Raw genomic sequence first — 25,292 nt, forward strand, 5'->3', positions numbered from 1 at the left:
CAGTTTGAATGCAAACAATGATTGGGTTTTCTAATTTATACAGTAGTACTAGACTTTCTACTTGCACAATTTTAGGAATGTTTAGATTAATAGTTTTAATCCATTTTTTTACATTGTTGTCTATCAGACAATTTAAATTTATAATCTGTCCCAAAATTGAGTGAATACTAAAAATTAAATGCATAAAGTAATAAGATTTCTTACATAAATGCTCATAGCTTTAACACTTTTTAGACATCAAACCCTTACTATAACTACTCATTGGCGGAAGTGGGTAATCTCTTCTTCCATCGAATAATCTCAGAGTCTGTGGAATCTCTTACAAGATGTCTACGCAAATATGGGACCACAGCTTGCTTACTGAGACAAGCACCAATCTATCATCCACGACCATACATTGCTATAAGCATGCGCGTCAGCTGTTATTCTACCCTTCTCAAAGAGCTCTTGAAGTTTATCCCCAAGGTGACTATGCTAATAGTACGAGTCAAGATTGTTTGCTGATACTAGCAATGATAATAGCAAACTAAAAATAAACCTCAAAAAAGTCGCAAAGAAAAGCTCACAATCGTGAACTATGTTCTTGAAAATAAATACCAAACCAAAGCTAAAAAATTAAAAAGTCGTTTTGGATTGTGCTATCAAAATATTTTTGCGTAATTCTACCCTGCAAAGAGCAAAGTTTTTATATTGTTTCAAACAATAGGGCAGTTTCACTTCGATATATATGATCGAAAAGACAACTACTGAATATCGCTTTTGTTATTTTGTCCCTCCCTACTCTATACATAACCTATTCATCGTTTTTACACAAAAATCACATGATCTCCTAAGTACTCCGGTTAGTGCCCCAACTGAATCAATATGAGTAGTATAAATAAATTATAGAGCCGTCTTTCCTTTTTCGATTCAGTCGTACCAAGCAAACACAATTTATATGAGTAAGTAATAAAATTTAATTAGTAGTAAATATTAGTAGTGAATTAAATAAAATTTACTACTCATTAAATAATTAATGAGTAGTAAATTACATCTAATTATTATTTACTGCCAACGTGTACCGGGAAGGTCATGTGAACTTATGTTTCTTGCAAGCACTGGAAAAAAACTGTTCTCTATATAGCTGGTAGCTGAAATTGAACATAAGACGAAGTCTATATATTCTGAACAATAGAAAGTTGCGGAGGTTGACTCACAACATTCATAGGAAGAGGAAACGTCAATAACATTGATTTATGGGCAGCAACCATGTCAACATGAACTAAGCTAAAGTTAGAAATCGGAGGTAGTCTAGAATCTTGATATTCTACTAAACGACATCATCAGTCTAACTCATCATCTTTTCTACCTTTGCGTCTCAGGCTAAAACTTCCAGGTTTAAGGAAAGATCCAATAAGAATGTTACATGCTGGCAGAGAGTCTCTAACTAACCTGAAGTGGGAGAATCAGAGGACAAAAAGGTATTCTTTTGGAGTTCGGATTTCCAACTTTGTGAACGCGCTGGGATCGAGTTCAACTCAAGAATGCTAATTGAATTATAGAAAAAATAAGCTCAAGGTACTTTGAATTATTACATTGATTGCATTTATCAGTAATAGTGATTGATTGACATAGCTACGCTAGGTTTGATATAGTGTTGTTATAGCATTGCCTTAGTTACAAAAGCAGTAAAAGGAGCTATAACAATATCGTAGATTTTTCCAACATGTTAACAAAACACTGATACTCAAAAAATTCATTGTATCTATACTCTGTGCATTGGTAAAGCGATGTCAGGCTACGAAGCGATCTCCTACAATGTTCCTTAATCTTACAAAACCGTTACTTTCACCACCCTCAGAGTCAGTGCTATTTTAATTATCTGCATGATCACAAAAATCTGAATTGACTATAATGTCATCAACATAAGCAATTATTTGTTTTAAACTGTAATTAAACCGTTTGTTTTTAAGTTGGAAATTCTCAACCAAAATATTAAAATTAAATTTTAGGCTAATTTTATAGAGAAATCTGTAGACAACACTGTCACTACCATATAAGCCCGTAAAGATCGTTGGTTATTTTATCAATGAATAATAAAATTCAGTTACTAGCAATTGCTGAGAAAGTCGCAAATATGCGTCTACGGCGGTCGACCATAGAAAACGCATAAATGAGTCTACTTCAGTAAAAGGGTTAAAAACGTTTTCTTTGCCACTGTTTGTGATAATAAACATGTACATTTCCTTCCGCAGCTGAGTTACTTTTACTTATTTTCCAGCTACGAGTACCACAGAACTACAGAACTCGCACGGGTACTGCTACTGCATTTTATCTACTAAATTTCTTCTTCAAAAAGGTAAACACTTCTCATTCAATGTTGTATTGTCTATGAATTGCCACACATTCACTACTTGAAAACGTTGGACTTGCCACTGTTCGTGATAGTAAACATGTTCATTACCTTCCGCAGCTGACTTACTTTTACTTTTTTCCAGATACGAGTACTACAGAACTACAGCTACTACAGAACGCATGGGCACTACGAGCGTTGCGATAGGCGATGGTGAAAAGAAAGCGAGCAGCGTGTATTACAAAAAAGCACCCCATCTTATTCCCTTTTAGAAACGCTTGAAGCAGTACAATGCCTACCAGAAAGCCTACTGCCCAAATGCAAGAACAGATTGATTCCCGTAGAGAAAGAAACAGAATTTGCAAAGCAGCAGCTAGATGAGCAGAAACTGCAAAGCAAACACAGCTACACCTACGACGAGACAGAATACCTACTGCATCTACTAGAAGTGCAGAAACTGCAGAGCAAACACAGCTACGCCTATAACAAAACAGAATAGCAGCTGCTAGAAGAGCAGAAACCGCTGAACAAACTCAGGTACATCGAGAGCAGGCCAGAATAGATGGTGCAGCTGCTAGAAGAGCATAGACTGCCGAGCCGACCCATCAGCGACTCCCATGGCGAGATACACTAACTACAGCAGCTGTTTGGCTGCCACAACCTACCAGGCGCCGTGCATGGGCAGAAAACTTTGCACTTGACCACAATCCTGCAACACAGTATAGAGCCTATCAGAAATTTTTTATGGGACGAATGTTTAAAAAATGTTCCAGATGTAATGCCTTACGTTGGAAAGGCGAGAGGCTAGGCATTTGTTGCAACAATAGGAAAATTCGCCTACGACCTCTCTCTGAGGATGTTCCACCTGTATTGACTCACCTATTCCAAGGCGCAAATCCTGATTCTGAACATTTTTTTGGGGAATATACGCAAATATAATAGCTGTTTTCAAATGGCATCATTTGGAGCTAAAATCATTGATGAGCCTGGATTTAACCCAAATTTCAAGGTTCAGGGTCAAGTCTACCATTTGATTAAATCCTTGCTTCCGATACCGGGTGAGCAACCACAGTTCCTGCAAATATATTTCATGGGTGACCAGCAGGCAGAGGTAGAACGTCGGCGTGGTATTGTTGAAGGAGTGCGATTAAACGTAATCCGCGAGATGCAGGATGTTCTGCACAAGCAAATTAAATATGTGCGTGATTTTAAAACCGCTCGAAAGAGGCTGCCTGAAAACACGGACGACTTGGGAACTGTCATTCATGCTGACAAACACCCTGTTGGAGAGCATGAAAGAAGATTCAATGCTCCTGTCATAGATGAAGTTGCCATTCAAATAGTTTGACAGCAGTTTGAAAGGCGAGATATTGTTCTGCAGTTACGTAGCAATGAACTACGGAGGATATCTGAGTCGCACAGAGCATATGACGCCCTGCAGTATATACTAATTTTCTGGCGAGGTGACGATGGCTAGAACATTCAGCTGTGACAGACTGACATTCACACAGGAGAGCAAGGTACACGAAATGTTTCTGCTATGGATTTTTATGCTAGCAGACTGATTGTTCGTGATGGTAGCTTCAACTACATTCACAGGTGTCGAAAGCTGTTTTTTTCAGTTTGCAGTTGATATGTACGCTAAAATTGAAACTGAAAGACAGCTTTATCCACCACAATCAGACACGGCTAAGAGCTAATGACTACATCCACCTGCATGATGCAGTGGCTGATGATCGCAATGCAAACCAACGAGATAACATGGGGATTTTACTTTCGTCTTTTACTGGTGGCCCGCGCTACATGCACGAACGTACCCAAGATGCCATGAGATATGTGCGACATTAAGGCAGACCAGACCTCTTCATCACATTAACCTGCAACAGCAAATGGGATGAGATTTCCAATGAATTGCTGCTCGGTCAGCAAAGCTATGACAGACACGATATGGTTGCAAGTGTGTTCCACCTAAAACTAAAGCAACTAATAGATTACATCACCACCTGTGCAATATTTGGCGCTGTGCGATGCCATATGTACACCATTAAATGTCAAAAATGTGGACTTCCTCATGCACACATTCTAATTTGGTTATGTGATCGCATATGGCCAGAACAGGTTGATTGTGTCGTTTCTGCAGAAATACCAAATCGTGTGGAAGACCCTGAACTATTCGAAATTGTCTCCACGCACATGGTACATGGCCCATGTGGCCAGCTAAACTCCGGTTCACCCTGCATGAAAAACGGCACATGTACCAAGAAGGACCCGAAAGCTCTCATTAAAGACACAGTTACTGGCATAGGTGGGTATCAACTGTATCGTCGTCGTTCCGCTGATGATGGAGGTTTCACCAAACAAGACACATTGCGAGCTGTTGGAGAGGCCTACGACATCACTTTGGACAATAGATGGATAGTGCCTTACTGCCCTTTGCTGTCCAAAGTATTCAATGCACACATCAATGTCAAATTTTGCAACTCAGTGAAGTCCATCAAATACATTTGCAAATATGTCAATAAGGGTAGTGATCAAGCAGTGTTCGGCTTGGAAAGAGATGGAGCACAGGTTGATGAAGTAGCTCGCTATGAGAGTGAAAGGTACATCAGTGCAAATGAAGCAATGTGGCCATCTTCAGTCTCCCCATTCATGCACGACACTAGACTGTTCAGCATCTGGGTGTCCATCTTGAGAATGGTCACAGAGTGTATTTCACATAAGAAAATTTTCAGCAACAACTTCAAGAACCATGTGACACTACCCTTACAGCCTTTTTCAAGCTTTGTACACTTGATGATTTTGCCAGGACGCTTCTCTACTGCCAATTGCCAGCCTATTACACATTTGACGCATCCACATAATGCTGGAAGATACAAGTTCAAGGAGCTGCAGTGCCTATCATCCTGGCATATATCAAACTGATGCCCTAGCACGGGTATACACTGTTCACTCCAATAACCGTGAATGTTTCTTTCTTCGAATCATGCTACATGATGTAGTTGACCCGATGCAGGCGTTTGGGGCTATTGGAAAATGATGCAAAGTGGAGGGAGGCCTTGGAAGAAGCTGCAACTGTACGGTCACCTGCCCAACTGCGCAAGTTGTTTGCTATTATGTTGAGCACCTGCCAGCTTTCTCACTCTCTTCAGCTATGGCAAGAGTTTAAGGAACATTTGGCTGAAGACAATCTGTTTCATGAGCGACAACTGCTTCAGGATCAACAACTGCACTTCACAGATAGAATGTTCGATATTGTTTTTATATTTATTGAGGACCAAGTGCTCGAGGTCACAAACAACAGCCTCTCAGTTTATGGACTTCTCAGGCTTGTTACAGTGGAGCAACCTGTTGTTTGCAGGGAGATATTATGCGAAACAGCATATGACCGTGAAGAGCTCCATTGCCATGTTGAAACCAATGAATCGCTGCTGCTAGAAGAGCAAAGAGCTGCATATAACACAGTTTTGGAGAAAATTGAACAAAACAGTGGCGGTTTGATGTTTCTTCACGCACCAGGTGGGACCAGCAAAACCCTCGTCACTAATATTATATTAACGAAAGTACAAGAGTCTGGAAAAATTGCTTTAGCTGTAGCTTCATCTGGCATTGCAACTACCTTACTCCCTGGTGGCCGCACTGCGCATTCAGCACTGAAACTGCCTTTAATTTGGCCCGAACTGAGAATCATGTGTGCAATATCAAAAAGAACAGCGGAACTGCCCAACTTCTGCAACGATGCGTTCTTTTTGTGTGGTATGAGTGCACAATGTCGCACAAGCTCGCATTTGAAGCTCTAAACTTTACCCTAAAAAACTTGCATGACAATAATAGACTTTTCGGTGAGCTAACTCTTTTAATTTCTGGAGATTTCCGCCAAACATTGTCTGTCATACAAAGAGGCACACCCGCTGATGAGATAAATGCATGTATCAAATCATCATTTTTATGGCCGTCTGTTTTGCAGCTACATTTGACACAAAACATGTGTGCTGCTATTCTTGGCGACAAAACAGGTGCACATTTCGCTGCTGGACTGTTGCGTATTGGTGAAGGACGTTTGCCAGTCAGTGCTGAGGATGGATTGGTGTCACTTGATGGCTACGGCACTTTTGTGGATTCAACCGAGGAACTTCAGGAGAAAGTTCACCCTAATCTGCGACAGAGGTTCCAAGATGTTGATTGGTTATCTGAGTGAGCTATTATTTGCCCCCGGAATGATGCCGCTGCTGCCATAAACTCACAGCTTTTAGCCCAACTACCTGGCAATTCAAAAACCTTCCCTTCTGTTGATACGTCGTTGACTGATGACGTTGCTGTAGAACATCCTATGGAATTCTTAAACTCACTGGACTTGCCCGGACTTCCTGCTCATAAATCGCAGCTAAAGATAGGAACACCGATCATGCTTCTTTGCAACCTCAATCATTCAAAGTTATGTAATGGCACTCGACTAATTGTTACGCAAATGTTTTTGCACGTAATTCAAGCCAAAATCATTTCAGCATCTGGTAGAGGAGAATCTGTTTTATTCCAAGGATCCCAATTATTCCAACCGATCTACCATTTGAAGTTAAAAAGATTCAGTTCCTCATCAGAGTCTGCTTCGCTATGACCATCAACAAGTCAAAAGGTCAGTCCCTCAAAGTAGCTGGTATCGGCTTACCGTCCCCCTGCTTTAGCCATGGCCAGTTGTACGTTGCCTGCTCAAAAGTAGGCACAAGCCGAAAACTGTTTGTTCATAAATCCGACAGAAAAACAAAAAAATGTTGTTTATCCACAAGTGTTACTTTGATTAACATTGGGTTATTGCTGTCATGCTTGCATTAAACTAACATTATGTTATTAATGTGTCATGCTATGTTCTTCATATACTACTATACCTACCTATTATCCACATGAAGCATTTTTTAGCATATTTTCCTATATATATATATATATATTTTTTTTTTTTCATGCATTTTTTTCCTTATTATGTCTCATAAAAAGGCTATTATGTTGGCGTTATGTTTTATTATTGTAAGGTGCTAATGCTGTATCTCCTTGAAATTATACTGTCTGTGCTGTTATACATGTGAATTTTACTGATAAATTCTATTAACACAACCACATTACTGCAGCACTGTTTGTACATACCATGTCAAAACTCAGGCTATAGACAACGAACTGGTGAACCATGATTAGTGTTAGAAGTTTTCATTCGATGTAGAACTGTAGAAGTCATGTATAGTGCATGTAAATGCTGGCGATAGCTCAGCAGTGCAATAGCAAAATATTTTGTAGAATTTTTTAAAACATGCACAGTTTTTCAATACTGCCAGTTTGAACAACTTCTGTTTGCCTAGCAATGTCAATTTCATTACGAGTTCTCTGTACAAAAATAGGACAACTCGCATTTTAGTGGTTTGAGACTGATGCATTGTGGACTAGCTGTAAAATGCATTGCAGATTTCCATTGTTCTCTCTAAAATGATTGACATGTATGACTGCGTATGTTGTCTGATCAGCCCGACAATTTTAGTAGACTGCATAGTTGGAGTTGTTTTACAGTATGAAAGACAACTCTCAATAAACCTTTTGCTGTACATGAATATGTTCCCATGCAGGGGAAATTCAGCTAGGATATATATATATTTACTCGTATTATTTAATATATTCGAGTGTATATACATATTCTCGATATATATTATATATAATATCGAGATATATATAATATATCTCGAAATTATATATATATTTTCTATATATATTTATTTGTTTGTTGGCTGTTGATCTGTCGTTCGTGTGTCCAGTTATAGGTATTAAAGGCTAATAATGTAAAACTCATTTTACACTATTAGTTGAGGGTAACGTGAGGAGCAGACAGGTGTCTTATTCACTACGCCAAACAGCCTACTTGTGATACTACGAAATAGTTATTTGAATGTCTGGCATTGCCCGAGTAGTAAAAGTCTTTGCACACAAAAAATAATTTTTTATATATATGTACACTATATATATACACTACAGTGTATATTAACTAGCATGCTTGGATATTTTTAGCACACTTAAAGGTCATGTCAGGTGTGAGTATATTTTTAGTATATGAGAGATCATGACCGCGTGAAAGATCATGACCGCGTGAGAGATCATGATCGCGTGAGAGATCATAACTGCGTGAGTGATCATGACTGCGTGAGAAATCATGACTGCATGAAAGATCTTGACCATGTGAGTGATCATGACAGCGTGAGAGATATTGACTGCGTAAAATATCATGACTGCGGGAGAGATCATGATGGTGTGAGTGATCATGACAGCGTGAAAGATCATGACTGCATAAAAAATCATGACCGCGTGAGAGATCAGCACTGCGTAAAAGAGCATGATCATGTGAGAGATCATGACTGTGTGAGAGATCATGACTGTGTGATAGATCATGACCGCGTGAGAGATCATGAATACGTGAGTGATCATGACAGTGTGATAAATCATGACTATGTGAGAGCCCATAACTGCATGAGATATCATGACTGTGTGAGAGATCATGACTGCATAATAGATCAAAACTATGTGAGAGATCGTGACTGCGTGAGAGACCATGACTGTTTGAACGATCATAACTGCGTGAGAGATCATGACTGCTTCTTAAAAGATCATGGCGCAAAATGATTACAAGTACAGTAATTTAAAGTCAATACTTCATATCTGCACAACTGGGGAGTGTATAGGTATGATTCATGTGTGATACCATTTTTTTCATTTACACGCCCAAATGGAAGAGCAAACGCAGCTATTTTTATAATAAAGCTTAAAATTCTCAAAATCATTAGGTAAAAAAACTTGAACAATGGCAACTACATTTCCTGCCCCTGGTTTTCAATTTTTAATGAATATGTAGCACAAGCAGTAAAAATTATTTCTAAACAATCTGTTTTAGCTATGTTTTGAGCTTTCAAATGTTTAAATTATGCATTGGCCAGACACACATGAAAGAATTAAACACCTTTATTTAAAAGTAAAAATAGTGAAGGTATTTATTACTCATGCATATCTGTGCTTTCAGCCAGCTTAACAAACTGTTTAACTGCTAGGGATAAATTTTTCCTGATTATCTAAAATTTGGTTGCTTGAAATAATCACATAAAACAGCATGAACTTAGTGTTTGAATTAAAAAATGTTCACAAATCTTTGACTTTTTTTCAAGATCACCAGAGATTGAACAGATATGCCAAATAATATTCTCTAAAGCTCAACCTAGTTGTGGCAGGTTATTGATTAAAAAACTTCATTTATTGCACAATGTTACTTGACACGCATTCAGCCGCGATTAGCTAAAAATATTGTTTGATTTTATAAGAACTGGCTAGAAAAACCTGACGTGCACAAGGAATTTTAGGTAAATATAGGTGATTGTGGACAACTTTAGGTAGTTTTTGATGATTTTAAGCAATTGTAGAGGCTTTTAAATAATTGAAAATGATTGTAGGTGATTGTGGATAAACTTAGATGATTATTGATGAATTCATGTATTTGTAAATGAATGTATGTGATCGAAGCTAATTTTAGGTGATTATAAAAGATTGCTGATGATTTTACATGTAGGTCACTTTTGGCATCACTAGGTTATTGTAGGTAACTTCAAGTAATTTTGAGTGATGGCAGGTAAATGAAAGTAATTGCAGGTGATTGTAAGTAATCATAAGTGTTCGCAAATTATATTACAAGACTTGGGTTGTTTGTAATTGGTTTTAGGTAATTGAAGGGTTTTGGTAGAAAATCATAGGTGATTATAAGTACATGTAAATGATTTTACGTGGTTGTTGATGATCTCAGGCGATTGTAGCGAATTATAGGTGATTATTATAGGTGATTGATGCATATTGTAGATAATTAAAGGTGATTGTAGGTAAGGATGTACGACTAATTCATAAATTATATCAAAGCAGACACATATCGTAGTATTTTTTTCATACTGCATTCAAAGAGACAGTGTCGGTTTGTGTATATTAATTCTGGGATTTGTCAAGTTGCTGCTTGTTACTGGACTAAAAGTTTTTAGTATACATATGTTGAAAAATCTTTATTATTCTTAGTAAAAATGATCTTCTTTGTAGGAAAAGATCTATTTCTCAAAAATGGAAGAGTATGCAAAAGACGAAGAAGAATCTATGAAGAGAATATTTAGGTTTGTTGGAATCCCTGTCATTAAAGCGAAAGAGGTGAACAGCAATGATGTTTCCAAGATTACGAATCCTGGCTACCAGGTCAAACCTGTGCTGCCAGAGACAAAGGAACTTCTCAAAATGTTTTATGAACCATTTAATGTAGAACTAGCTGAGATGCTGGGAGATGACAAATGGTTGTGGAAATAGAGTGTAGATGGAAACAATGATCGTCTTGGTATGAAACTTTAGGGTGTTTAAAATAATTCAGCCGATCTGGCATTTTTGACCAGTCCGTTTTTCAATAGTACTGTAAGTTTTTCAGCAACAAAAAATGTAAAAGCTCCAAATTTTTTATTCAAAGTTAAAAACTCAATATTTATGTAAATAATGTAAAACTTGATTAAAATCAATGGCACAAAAAGATAAAAAAGATTATGTGAAATTTGACATGTGAAAAAAAGTTAATATGTAATATTTTACTTCAGCACTAAAAATTACACAGTAATTTAAATCAATTTCTACTGGCTTTTTTACTTTTAAACAATCATTTTGCAAATTATAATTGCAAAATACTTCTTATGAAACTTTGATGCCTTCGTGTAAACATAATAGTCATTTTTCACAGCTCTTTTTGGGCAGATCATTGAAACAAACTTCTGCTTAATATTTGTGGTTTTAAATTGGAGTAAAGAATGCAATTATATAATAGAGTTAGAGAGTTATATATTAGAGAGCAATTAATATAGAGTTCCAATTTCTCTACATTTACCTGCTCCAATAATTCTAATCTCAAAATGTATCAGCTTTTATAATACCGGATTTTAAAAACAATAAACTGTCAAAAGTTGAAACTACTGTGGCTATTTTTATGTTGGAGTTGTTAAACCTTTCCAAAAATGTCTAAAGTTTTGTTAAATAAAATAGAAAAAAAATGGTTTTGAAAACTTTGCTCGTCTTTCAACAATTATAAAAAACAAAGACAAAAAATGATGAACCAACAATTCTTGGTTAACAAATGGTCTCAAATTAAAAAAAACTTCAAGTGAAGGTAAGTGCAACATAGCTAAGATGTTTTCTGGCAACAAACCTTTAGTAGTTTTACACACAAAACAGCACAAATGTATTAATTAATGTAATGCACTTTGTTTGCAAAAACTTTCATTCTGTTTACATCAGGTGTGTTGTTTGTTTGTTTGTTTGTTTGTTTGTTTATTTTCATATATAATATAACCACAAAAAATAATATGAAGAGTGTTTCTCACAGTATAAAAGGACATGAAAAATAAAAAAAAAATGTCACTCCAGGGAAGGTGATGATGAGGTCCCTGTGCGCAATAGCAAGGCTAATCAAGGCGCGGAACCTGAAAGTAGAGTCAGCAGAAGTCTGATTAGTTGGTTTAGTCTAGTCCGGTTGTCTGAGGTAGCGCTTCAGTTCATTTTTGAAAGAATTAGCATTTACAATTTTACGCAGTGTAACCGATAGTAGCTTCCATAGCAATGACTTTTGATAATCCAAACAACATTGATCAGCTTTTGACTTAAACATTGGTATTTTTAGGTCTATGTGTGTTTGACGAGTAGTTAAATGTGTTATCGTTCTGTTTTTATTTGTTTCATAAAATGTGTTGTGTGCTTTTATCAGTACTTTGTATTTGTATAACTATTTAAAAGTTAAAATTCTATTTAGGTTCAATAGCAGATTAGTAGAAAAATCATAAGATTTCTTGTTAATTATTCTGAGTAAATGGTTTTGAAAAACTTTAATTTTGTTTAAGTAGCAGTCTGGAGCATTTCCCCATGCCTCAACACAATATGAGAGTTTGGAACTGATGAAGGAATTGTACAGAATTAGCAAAACATCCCTAGAGAGGTACTGAGACAATCGAAAAACAACCCAGCATAAGGTCTATAGTCTTTAATAGTTTGGATATATGATTGTTCCAATTTAGCTGAAGGTCAATAAGTACTCCTAAAAATTTTATATTGTCAGATTTATTTATTGCATGACCATTATTTAGTAGGGATTGTTCATTAAAGTGGTACGAGTTCTGTGGGTTTTTTAATAAAACGTAGCAAGTTTTGTTGAAATTAATTGTTAGTTTATTTTGGTTGCACCAACTCTGAAGGATTTTTAGGTTTTTATTTATCAAATGTACTTGCTTGTGAAGGTTTTTGGATTAAAAAAAAGATTAGTATCCTCTGCATATAATATTGGTGAAAGTAGTTTTAATTGACATGCTAAGTCATTAATATATATTAGAAACAAATTTGAACCCAATACAGATCTTTGAGGAACACCCCATTTTATAGTCTGTGGTGTTGACAGAGTAGTATTTATTTTTGTTCTTTGACTCCAATGTTTTAAGTAGTTTTCTATCCATTTAAAAGCTGTTAATTTGAAACCAATAGACTTCAATTTTAATAACAATGTATCATTACCAATGGTATCAAATGCTTTGCTGAAATCTATAAATATACCAAGAACACAATTTCCCTTGTTAAAAGCTTGGACTGTTTTGTTTGTAAAGGAAATAATTGCATTTCTTGTTCCATTACCTTTTCTAAAACCAAATTGATTAGAGTCTAGAATGTTATTGCGTTCAAGATAGTCCATGATTTGGAAATTTATGTTTTTCTGTGATTTTGCTAAATATCGGAAGAACTGAGATAGACCTATAATTTTCACATTTATTTATGTTTCCTTTTTTATACAGAGGGTTAATTCTTGCAATTTTCATACCATCTGGAATAATTTGTGTAGATATGCTTTTGTTTATGATGCGGGAGAGTATATAGCTTAAAGAAGTAGCATTGCGTTTAATAACTTTGCTTGTAATACCATCTAAGCCAGCAGCTTTTTTTTTCGCTTAAAGGATTTATTGTGTCTATAATCTCTTGGCTGGTAACTGGATGTAATTCAAAGCTTGCATTGTAATCGGGTAGTCTGTAGCTCAAAATTTCAGTTGGAAGCTTTTTTGCTAGGGAGGGTCAAACGTTAGTAAAATATGTATTTAATTCATTAGCTATTTCTGTATCTGAACATATTAAATTAAATAGCTTCAAGTTGGGTTGGCATTCTGAAAATTTTTGATGTTGATTTGTTCAGTAGTTGTGTGTTAATTATTTTCCAAGTTTCTGAAGCATTGGAGCAACTGTTAAAACTGTCCTTGAAATAGGAAAATTTTGCATTCTTCAATTCAGTTGACAGTTGATTCTTGAATTTGTTGAATTTAATTTTTAATTTTTAATTAAGAGGAGACTTAGATAACCGGCGGTAAATATTGTATTTTTTTTTAATTTTATTCAGCAAAGCATTGGTCAGCCAAGGTTTGGTATATTTGAATCTCTTGTTTCCGAAGGACCCGGACCTCTCAAGAGTGTATTTTGCTATCAGATTTTGAAGTGTTATAATAAAAAGAGTGTAATTTGTGCTGAGATATTTAGAAATGAAGGTATTATCCCAATTTGTATTTGTTATATATTGTGCTAATCTATCGTAATGAATATATTGTTTATTTGTGGTTGAAAAATTACTGATTTAATGGTTAAAATTAGAGTTTTTTGTACTTATGTAAAAAGTAGGTACATGTAGATGATCACTTAAATCCCATTTAATAGTTCCTAAAAATATGTTGTTTTTATTGTGTTTGTTAACATATGATCTAAACAGGAATGCTTTTGCTTTGATAGTTTTGTTGAAATTGTATTAGTGCTTTCAAAATTATATAAGGAAATTATGTTTTTATAGTTTTCACTAGCTTTTTTATATAGATAATCAATATTGATATCACCTAAAATGAGGTACTTAGACTCTGAGGTAGTTGCAAGAAACTGGTCAATGTCATTTAGAAATAACTCAAGGTCGGAACTAGGCCTACGATAAATTATAATTACCATGAGGGAATGAACTGAAGCGCTACCAACTAGTGTGAAAGCGTGTACGTCTGCCCCACTCATTGTGATATCCACCGTCTCAACAGCCATGCCACACCGCACATAACCCCCAGCACCACCGCCCCTGGAGTGTCGCTGTGTACCTGAGAAAAAGTAATTCTTCAATGTAAAATTTGAAGCTTCATTTTTGTAGAACCAAGTTTTAGTAACACATATCACATCAAAACTAGTGTTTATTGTTGAAAGAAAATACTCAGAATCTGTAAATTTATTTCTTAAACTCTGGCAAGTAAAGTTCAAGACATGAAAACTATTAGTGGGTAACCAAAGCTGGTTGAAAGAAAATACAGATTGTGGTACACAGTCTACACAAAACTCTGCCATAAATACATATAAGCACCAGTAAGAAAAACAAATCATGATTACTGCGAAGCTTCCAAATCATCCAAGTCACTTTGGGTTCTTATCTGAACAGCATCTGATTCAGGAGTTTGATGTAGGTAAATTATTTGATTGAAAGTCCAAATAAAGTGGAAGTTTTGTTTTAAATTTTCGAGCTTTTCAGAACAGTTCGTTTTGTTCTCTACTTAAAACTTAGTTGATATAGATTCTGTTTTTCACTTGAAATTCTAAGAGTGAAGTATCAATAATATTCTTTCTGTGTGATTCAAAAAAATTGTCTCGTTTAGTTGTCTGGATGAATTTAACAAGAATTCTGGGAGTCTGTCTAATCCTATAAACATTGTCAATATCTCGTGTAGGGCTGATGTCATCAAGTTTTACTACCTTCAAAAGTTTCGAAAAACCTTTCATCAAGTTCTCGTCACTTTTAAATGGAATTCCGTTCAGCTTTATGGCTTTTGCTCTGTTGAGATGTTCATTAGCTTCAACACGCATTAACAAATTATTATGTGTGGTTGATTGTTGCGTTACTGTTTTAGCTAATTCGAGTTCATTAACTTTAGATTTGACATCGTTGATTTCTTCTTGAAAACTTTTTAGCGACAATTCATATTCAGCTTGCTTGTTCTCAATCAAGTCCAAACGTTGTGTATTTTGACGACATCAGATATCAGCGGAGTTAGTTTTAGATAAATAGAAGCAAGAGTGATATGGTCTCCAGAGTATGAAGCAGATTCTCCACGTTTTGGTCCCATATTGATCAGAAGTATAATAGAAAACTTACCAATTTCAGAGGGGTTTTACGGTTAACACCAATTACGCCCCCTATCGCAGTCCTGTGCTTGAATTATTTCTTTTGTGTTCTGTAGTTGGTAAATACTGTATTCTGTACACGCCTTGATAGGGTATATATCAGCGGTAAAGTATGTGTCTTTTGCGTTGCGTATATAGAAATATAAGCTCTTTGCTGACAAATGTTTAATCTTCAGGAGCTCTCAAAAACACTTGTTCACAGTTCAACTGCTAACAGCTAAAGAAAATCGTGTGAAATTTTTCTTATTTTGAACATAAACCTATGCTATGCAGCAAGTTTATACATTACATCTTGGGTAGATATGGGATTTCAATAGGCTGTTAAACAGGGCACTAGTGAGCTGTATATTGTATGTACTATTTATGTCTACTAGTACCCTGGCGTTCTCATGTACTGTGAGAGATTACCATCTGTAAAAATCAAGCGCAGAGGATAACCAAATGCACGATAATTCTTAAATCTTAAAGACTAGGGTGCTGAGCAGCAATGCCATGTGCTGGGGGTTCAAATCCGATGTGATGCTATATTTCTTCCTCATATTTAACCGTGATTGCAGACGATTATACAATTGGAAAGACTGATGCACTAGTGAGCTGTCAGTTTTGTGAAAGATCACCAAGTGAGTTGATAAAACACAGAGACTCACTAGCTGCACAATTATCTTAACTCCTGGAAGGCAAATGATTGGCACCGGTGGTAACAAGCTAGTGGTGGTGAATAGTCTTGTGAGTTCAAATCTTGAAAAGTGCATTCAATTTTTCTAGCCTTAACTCACTGCTTTGGGGGAATGGATGGAAAAAAATTTTATTACAGTAAGAATTGTATATTGACAATGCGTCAATACAATTCTTAATATATGGAACAAATAATATTACAACCACAATGAAAAACAAACAAGGAAAATGAGTTGTCAGCCTTCGGTAAAGGAAGTCAGCAATCAGCCTATAAAAACTGTGTGCTGTTAATATATATATATACATGTATATATATATATATATATATATTTGAAAAATTATTGCGAAAAAAGTAAACTTTTAGTATTTGCGTTACAAATTTGTTTCGTGCGAAGCACTCCTCAGACGCAATTGTACTAAAATTTTGTAGATGCAATTGTACTATATATTTTAGTACAATTGCGTCTGAGGAGTGCTTCGCGCAAAACAAATTTGTAACGCAAATACTAAAAGTTTACTTTTTTCGCAATAATTTTTCAAATATATATATATATATATTAACAGAGGTGGGGTTTTTGTAAAACCCCACCCCGCCTCTGTTAATGTCAAATTAACTATTCATGTTTACATATTATATTCTCATTGCTCATTGATTTAGACATGATATCCAGCTTTGGTGCAAAAGCTGCAAAAATTTTTTTTCATAATTAAAACTGTTTCCAGTATTAAATTTTTAAAAAATCAGTTGGTTTGCATTACATTCTTTGCTCTACCCGAAACAGCTTTTATCTGGTGATGAAACATGTTTCCTATACTAGAATGATTGCTTTGATGCTGGTTACAACTACCTGCCAATACTGGTCACAAAATTCAGAACAGAGTGCTACCATAGGCCTGTGCAAATAACCTCGGCATGTTTGCTTAACAAAATACAATACAAGTGGCTTGTCAATGTCACATAAGGAGCTAAGATACTAGCATGGAGTAGGAAAAAAGTTTTATTTAAATAATGCAACAAATTGTTAGACCATGTTTTCGTAATTAAACTTTTTCCTATATTACAATAAAAGATAGTGAGTTTGCATTATAATTTTGGCTCTACAACAAACAGCTTTGATCTGAAATATGTTTCCTATAATAAAATGATTGCATGGACAGTGGTTACAAGTACCTGCCAATACCAGTCACAATTCAGAACAGAGTGCTACCATAGGCCTGTGCAAAAAACCTCGGCTTAATTGCATGTTTGCTTAACAAAATACAATACAAATGGCTTGTGAATTTCTATAATGTTCATACAGACAGTTATCAGTTCAACTTTTAAGAATTGAGAGAAAAACAAAACTTTCATTGATTAAAAATATTTATTAAGATTCAAATATCTAGCAAAGTTGAATAAAATAGATATCTATTAGAGCCACTCAATTAAAAATAAACAAAATCAAACATAAAGTATATGAATTAAAACAAACTATAAATATATGATCTAGTAAAAGCAACATTCATAAAAAACTATCGGATATTTAGTCTATTAATATCATTATTATAGAAAATAATAAAAAGCAGTATACTTCAAATCATCATATATTAACAATACCTATCATCTCTACAATATACCTATCACCTTCATCACATAATAAATTTAGAGTTTGTATGCTACATTTTTTCTTTGGCCAGAGCCTTTCCCTTACCTGTAGCTAACTCTTTATGTGCGGATTTGTCGTGACACTGAGAGTAAACCATCTTTATGTTCTTTTTAGTGAATAAAAGACTGTAGAAAGAATCTTTGTCACTTTCTTTTATCGACTTGTTTTTAATTTTTTCAACAAGTTCTTTCTTTACATCTATTTTCTGCCGCCTGCAAGATAAAATACATATTCTGACCAAAGAAGCTCAAATCAATGAAGCAATCAGATGAATAAAGAGTATGATTGATCGTTATTCAACAACTGCTGGAATCAACAGATCTGTTTCTGAACATTCAAAGAGAAAGAAAGAAAATGAGACAGATAGAAAGATAAAAAGAGGGAGGGAGGAAAAAGCCAAGGGAGCAGGAAAGGGAGAAGAAGGAAATGAGTGATGGAAAGAAAGAGAAGGAAATAGAGAAAGAGAGGGAGGAAAAGAGGGTAATGAAGAAAAAGGAAAAAAAGAAGCAAATCTGAATGAGAAAGACAAAAAGGTAGAGTTCATAGGAGAATTAGGTATTTCTTAAACATATTCAATAGTCATGCTTACTGGTGGTCTAAATGCCAATCCCTAAACAAAGTTCGAGCATCTCTTGACAAGTAAGGGTTAATCCAGTGACCTAGATGAATGTTTCTTTTGCCATCCTTTGTTTGGTTGTATGTACAACCGATTTCAGATTTGTAGTGCTACAATAACAACATCTCTGATATTATATATCCATATTTTCACTCCAAAAAAAGGCATAAAACACAATGGGTAAAATTATTCCTGCTATAATTTTTACATCAAGTGATAAAAACTATTGCCGCAGTTTTAAAATTTTCTTAAACATTTAACAATTCATCGGAAGTTGAGAATTCCATTAGAACCTTCTTTGAAACAGAGATTAGTGCAGAAACACAGGCTATCCCATTCATTATAGGTTACTTATTATATACAAACTTGACTTAAAACTTTCAAGTTTTAAAATCTGCTGGTTGGAAAAAAATAAATTTATCACATCAGCTCCAAATAATTCCAATAGCTCTTTTAGCTAGATTAACATCTAACTTTAATAGATCAAATCTTCTTTAAAACTGAAGACCTGAAAGAAGCTTGAATTATGAATTTTTTATTTGCTTGCATATAGTTTTGAGCAGCGTAAATTTGCTACTTTTGAGTTATATTTCCCTGATGCATGAAAACATTAATCTCAAACATATAAAAATGTGGTTTTTCACAGTCTTCTTTTTGTTCTTATATTTGAGACATGACATGTCAGGTATAAGCTAAAAGCACGCTACTCAAATATTTAAATTGTATAACGAAAATTATAACAATCAAGCAGCCGCACTGATAATTTATAGTTTTTATTCAACAATATGCACTAGTCTCTGACAATAAGACTTAAAAAAGTTGGGCAATTAGTAAGCCTATTTAAATTCTTTAACTACTAACTTGACATGACGACTAAGGACTCGACAAGGAGTTATGCGCTCCTAAAATTTAAAATACATAGCATCCACCTTGTGATGCAAAATGACCCATCATTTTCTATTTTCTAACAATTAAACCACCATTGCCCAAAACATATCTATATATTCTTTGGTCAATAAAAAATCAGTAAGAATGCATCTCTAAAAAGATTTTGTAAGTTTTAAAAAAATCTTGCTAATCTGTTTCTAATAAACAAGAGAGTTGTTTACATTTGCTCTTTTTAAACTTTCTGGCAAACATGAAAAATATTGAAGGAGATTTCTGGTTTCTCTTCAACTTTGAGATAACCTGTAAGTTAAAAAACTTGCAGTCTAGTAATGAGCCGCTAACAAATGACTCTGTTAACGGCATCAGCTTTTATTATAACAAAATAACGAAAGAACAGTTTTGTGAGTTACGATCCTTGAACTATACAAACTCATTGAGAAGGGATGAGAAATCCAGTTAGATTGATATAGCCAATCACAAGCTGAGTACTATATTTTGGTAGTTAGACATATTAAAATGACAATGGGCACTAAACTCACCTAGGAGTGTATGATAAACCGGTTACAGCTCATCGCATCAAGAGTTGTATGCTCTATCAGGAACTCACCCCTTCACACTCAAACCACCCCTTTTTATCGCAGAATGCACCTCTATAATGGTGTCGTCTAGAAAAATAGTAGGAGTAGTAGTCGATTGCTTTTAGTTTGTCTTGCCACTCATCTAGAATCTGTACAGCTTTTAGTTGCTCTTCTGTTAGTTCTTCAGGTCTGGTTAGCTTTTCTTTTAGTTTCTCTGGTTTTTTTGGTACTCCAAGTTCTTTAAACACGTAGTCCTTTGCCTAAAATAGTATAATAAAGTCAACTTATTTGATCGCACAATGCGGTTCTTTCTTCAAAAACTGGTCTCGATTTTGGAATTTATACTTGTTGGCTATCTCTTCTTTTTTTCTCTGTAAGTTTAGCATCTTTTAACAACTGTTTTGTCTGAAATAGAACACACAAAAAAAACATTCAAATCTCAAGGGAAATCTAATAATATTTGAGAACTTTTATTTTTATTTGCTAGCAAAAAAAGGAACTTTGTTAGAAACAGTTTTGACGAGCCTTGAATAAGAGATTTGATTAATCCTCACTGTGGCAATTCTTATTGGAGAGTTTTACAAGAAATTTAAATATGTACACAGTGTAATGATTCACAAATAAAATGATAGGTATGGTAGACAGATAAAAAGCTCTGAGAAATGTTTATATAGATGAATGCTGTAGAAAAGACTGCTAATGTGGTTGCTTTGGTCTTATGATGTTAAAAAGAAATAAAATGACCATTTTGCTTTATGCATGCTTTTACGTACACAGTGTAACGCTTTGCAAAATAAATAATAAGTATGGTACTAATCAATATGATAAACTCTAATATTTTAAACTCAACACTATTTATTTTACAAAGACTTTGGATTGCTAAAAGTTCTCGTTCTTAGAATTCATACTTGTTGGCTATCTCTTCTTTCTTCTCTGTGAGTTTAGCATCTTTTAAAAACTGTTTTGTCTGAAATGGAACACATAAAAAACATTCACATTTCAAGGGAAATCTAATAATATTTGAGAGCTTTTATTTTTATTTACTAGCAAAAAATAAAAGTAAACTTTGCAAGAAACAGTTTTGACAAGCCTTGAATAAGTGATTTGATTAATTCCACCCTCACTGTGGCAACTCTTATTTGTGAACTACTTTAGTTAAATTGTGAACTGCCAAAATTGATAAACTTACAGAACCTGTTTGCGAAGAAAGTATTTGATAAATTTGTAGAAACAGTGCTGATAACATTTGCATCAATATTTTTGGTGAATCCTGGCCTCACAGAGGCCATTTTTATTGGTAGAGTGACCTTGTGAACTACTTTATACGAGCAATAAACGTGTACACAATGTACAGGTAGCTCATTGAACAAACATGTGCATAGTGTAACGATTTGCAAATCAAATAATAAGTACTATACAAATCATAATAATTAGAAAAATTAAGAAAAATCTAATAATAGTTTAGGACTTTTACAAAGAGGTTATTTGGCAAAAAAAGAAAAATAAACTTTACAAAAAACAGTTTTGATACATATTGAATAAATGATTTGGTTAATCCTGACCTGGCCGAGGCAACTCTTATTAGGATAATCTCCTTGTGAACTTTGTTATAAAAGTTATAAGCATGCAAACAGTTTAATGGTTCACAAATCAATTAATAAGTATGGTACTAACCAATATGATGAACTGTACAACTTTACTTCAAACTCAATGCAATATATTTTAAACAGCTGATTTTAAAAAATGACACCCATGTTCTTTTCAAACCTGGCCTGTATAGATGTTATTCATGAACACTAATAAAGCCTCTTAAACAGTGTTGTATGGAAGTATTAGCACTAGCAGATACCAGAAGGTTACAACACCTAAACATCAAGAGATATAAGCGATACTGCGGCCAATGAAATACCTGGTGCATCAAAGGACTATCAGGAGAAACAATAACTATAGACGTATTAACAAGCAAATTAGAAACTTCCAGTTTAAGGAATCCATCAGAGAACATGCATCAACAAGCAAGCTAGAAAGCTGCCAAAGTAAAGTAGAAGCGACATATACTCAACTCTGCCAACCTCTACCAGACACGACCAAGGTAAAAGGAGTTAGTCATCATTTTCAATTAGTACGCTCCAATGAAGTACTCAAGACAAGTCAACTATATTGCCAACTATCTTCAGCATAAAGAACAGAACCTGGGTACAGCAACGCCTTCTCACAGGCTAATAGAGATAGCCATAACAGAGAAAAACTTCAGTGACTCCCTCTTTTTCCTTCTTTCTTTGAAGCTCTTCCTTTTCCATCTGCTGAGGCCTTGTTTCTAATTCAACGGTTGAACCTTTATATCTATAAATCTATATCATGACTCTCTTTTGTCAGTCAGAACTTGTAGACATACTGGAATGAGCAAAGGAACACGAACAAATAAAAAAGCATTTTCACGAGCAAATATCAGTAGTGCTAGTAATAGCTGAACATCTTCACTAGTACCTGAACAAGTAATAATCATACTAATTCCAAATAACTAGTAAGATGAAGAAGCAAATTCAATATTGATGCACGTGTGGATTTCAATTAATTGTGTATAACATAATTTCTCCCAAAACACTCATAACAACAGCATGAGAGCATCAACCACTCTATACCTCATGTTTAATATTCAGTGTCAAACATTATTACAGCTTGACGTGCTCGGTAAAAAACCAAAGCAGATGAAAGAAAACATGCGTCAGGCCACTACAGGTGATAGACAACAGGTGGTAGCTTTGAACTACATGTAAAATATCTTTTTTACAAAATGCTTACTGATATATATCATATTAATTAGTAGTTTGGCGCGTGCAATTGTGAAAAGATTATACAGTATAGGGTGAGAGTGATAAAATGGTAAGATTAGCATGGCCTTGTGGTTAGCTGGCTTGTTTACAAACTTGTGGTTAAAATCTTCACAAGTTCCGAACCAACATGGAGCAGATCTTTCATTTCTAAATGTTAATCACTATAAACAAACCGATGTTTGTCATTCGCTGGAATAACTGCGAAAGACAGATTATGAAATTTAAATCGGTATATATAATAATAGTAATGTAATATATATGTATATATACATATATGTACAGTTGCAACTAAGGTTGTACTATATTATAAAATAATTCAGTGAAGTAATACTAAAATAAAACAGCTCTACAAGAAATTAGAGCAAACAGTAATAGTTATGTAAAATAGTTGTCCTTAATTTGTAGTTACTGGCAGTTTCATGACTTCTTATGTCCTGGACAGAAAAATTCATGAAACTGCCAATAGCTACAAGTTGAGTACCAGGTATAACTATTTTACACAAATAATACATAAATTATGTGTGTATATATACATATACTAGGTGAATGCCAGGGTAATAAAAGAGTCTTTGTACTAAAAATTTGCTTTTATTCAACTATACAAGATTTATCATTCTAACTTTTAAACTTCATATCATGAGAAAAGTACTTTTGGGTAGTTCAAATTATTTCTTTTAAATAAAACAACTGTAAAAGTTTTTAAATTTTCTCATACAGCTATAACTTTAACATTTCAAATCATGAAAGACAAGTTTTGGCCAAATAAATTAGAAGGAAAAAACAAAAATGTAAAAGTGTTTAAATGTAAGCGTGAAACCATTAGCAAGTAATGATTAAATATATCTAGTCTGTTTTGCTACTATGACAACAAAAGATTATTTGGTACACAATTATATGATTTTAATTCATTTCAGTGTTGGTATCATAATACAAAAATATCTTAGACTATAGACATATATAGAGTGGTATAGAACTCCTATCTAATGCAATCAACTCCTGATAAAAAACACCATCATTAAAAATTAGTAACAAAAATATACGTTAGTAACTACAGGTACCTACAAAAACTTTTGTTCATTTTGTGGTTGTGATTTGCAAAAAAAATATAACGTAAACAAGGTACTATGTGAAGATTTCTTACCTTCGAGACAGACGTGTAACATAAATACTGATTTAGCAATTCAACCTTTTAAAAACCAAAAATAGCAGTTTAAGAAACTTCTCAAAAAAGCATCGTGTTTTTTAGAGCTAATAGAATTCAGAGTGTGTACATACGCTATAGAGTGTAAAATAATATCTATAATCAATATGCCTTTTATAGCTCAGTGGGAGAGCCCGTGGATTTAAAAATTGTGGTGGCAATCTCCGTGAATTCAAATCCATCAGAATGCGGAATTTTAATTCCAAGATTTTAGTAGCCATAGCTGGGCATACACAGACACACAAACTTTGATAAATATATGTATAATATATATGTATATATATATGTTATATATATATCGGCATCTGGCTTGCCCAGATATCGACAGCAATCAACTCGAGTGAGTTGCAGAAAAGTGTGCTATTGGGAACGGCTAAGATCTTGAGGCGAGTGCTCAAACTCCCAGGTCTCTGGTAGGAGACCCAAGTTAGAGGAGAAATTACCACCCATATGGGTTAACCGGGGTGAGAAAACAACTCTTTTCATATATATATATATATATATATGTATATGTATAAACATATATATATACACAAATATATATATATGATATATATATATGTATATATATCGTATATATGTTTATATTATGCATAGGTATATATGTACATGTATGTATCTATAAATAATATAGATTATCCAGTATGCTTGTTGGCATTGCTTTGATATTTACTGAAATAACAAAAGATTTTCTTTTTGGCCATTCCTTTTTCTCACTAAAATAAACCATGGACAATTATATCAGTATGTAGAGAAGGAATCGTCTTCAAAGCCATTCTCTATTCCGTTGGTCAAAGTATCAGACAAAAATGTTTGGTGTCTCATTTTTACATTTGTACCAGTATCGTTCATCAAAACGTTGAATATAATGAGCTTCTTTTGCAACAGTAATCTTTTTTATCTACACACTTCTATGTAATTGTTTTTATTATTAATTCAACATATTCATGATTTATATTTTGTTTTTTTAGTTCAAAATAATTGTACCAATGTCAAATCACCTGTCGTTGTAATCATTGTTGCAAAACAAACTATCTAGCCATTACTTGCTATCCATTTCTCATTTACACACCTTTACCGTTGTTTTATTGTTCTCTTAATTTTATTTGAACTACACAAAACACTTTTTTAATAATATAGAGTTTAAAAGTTAGAGTGGCAAATGTTGTATATGTTACACACAAAAAATTCTGTTCAAAGCCCTTTTATTACTTGATCAACGAGATTAAAATCTAGTAGTGAAAAATCTGCATCAAAGATAATTCGAT

The 25,292-nt window shown here is 34.3% G+C and overlaps 1 protein-coding gene across 1 annotated transcript in view; it reads left to right on the plus strand.

Annotated features, from left to right (window-relative positions):
* The window catches only part of LOC137404501 (carbohydrate sulfotransferase 15-like), a 31,012-nt gene extending 19,649 nt beyond the window's left edge, over window positions 1-11,363 (plus strand). Inside the window, exons 5-6 of the mRNA XM_068090726.1 lie at window positions 235-465; window positions 10,427-11,363. Of these exons, the coding sequence (XP_067946827.1) occupies window positions 235-465; window positions 10,427-10,684 (489 nt within the window). The 3' untranslated portion in view covers window positions 10,685-11,363. The remainder of the gene's footprint in view (window positions 1-234; window positions 466-10,426) is intronic.
* Window positions 11,364-25,292: the final 13,929 nt, after the last annotated feature.

This window comes from Watersipora subatra, chromosome 9 (genome assembly GCF_963576615.1).
Source record: "Watersipora subatra chromosome 9, tzWatSuba1.1, whole genome shotgun sequence".
NCBI lineage: Eukaryota > Metazoa > Bryozoa > Gymnolaemata > Cheilostomatida > Watersiporidae > Watersipora > Watersipora subatra.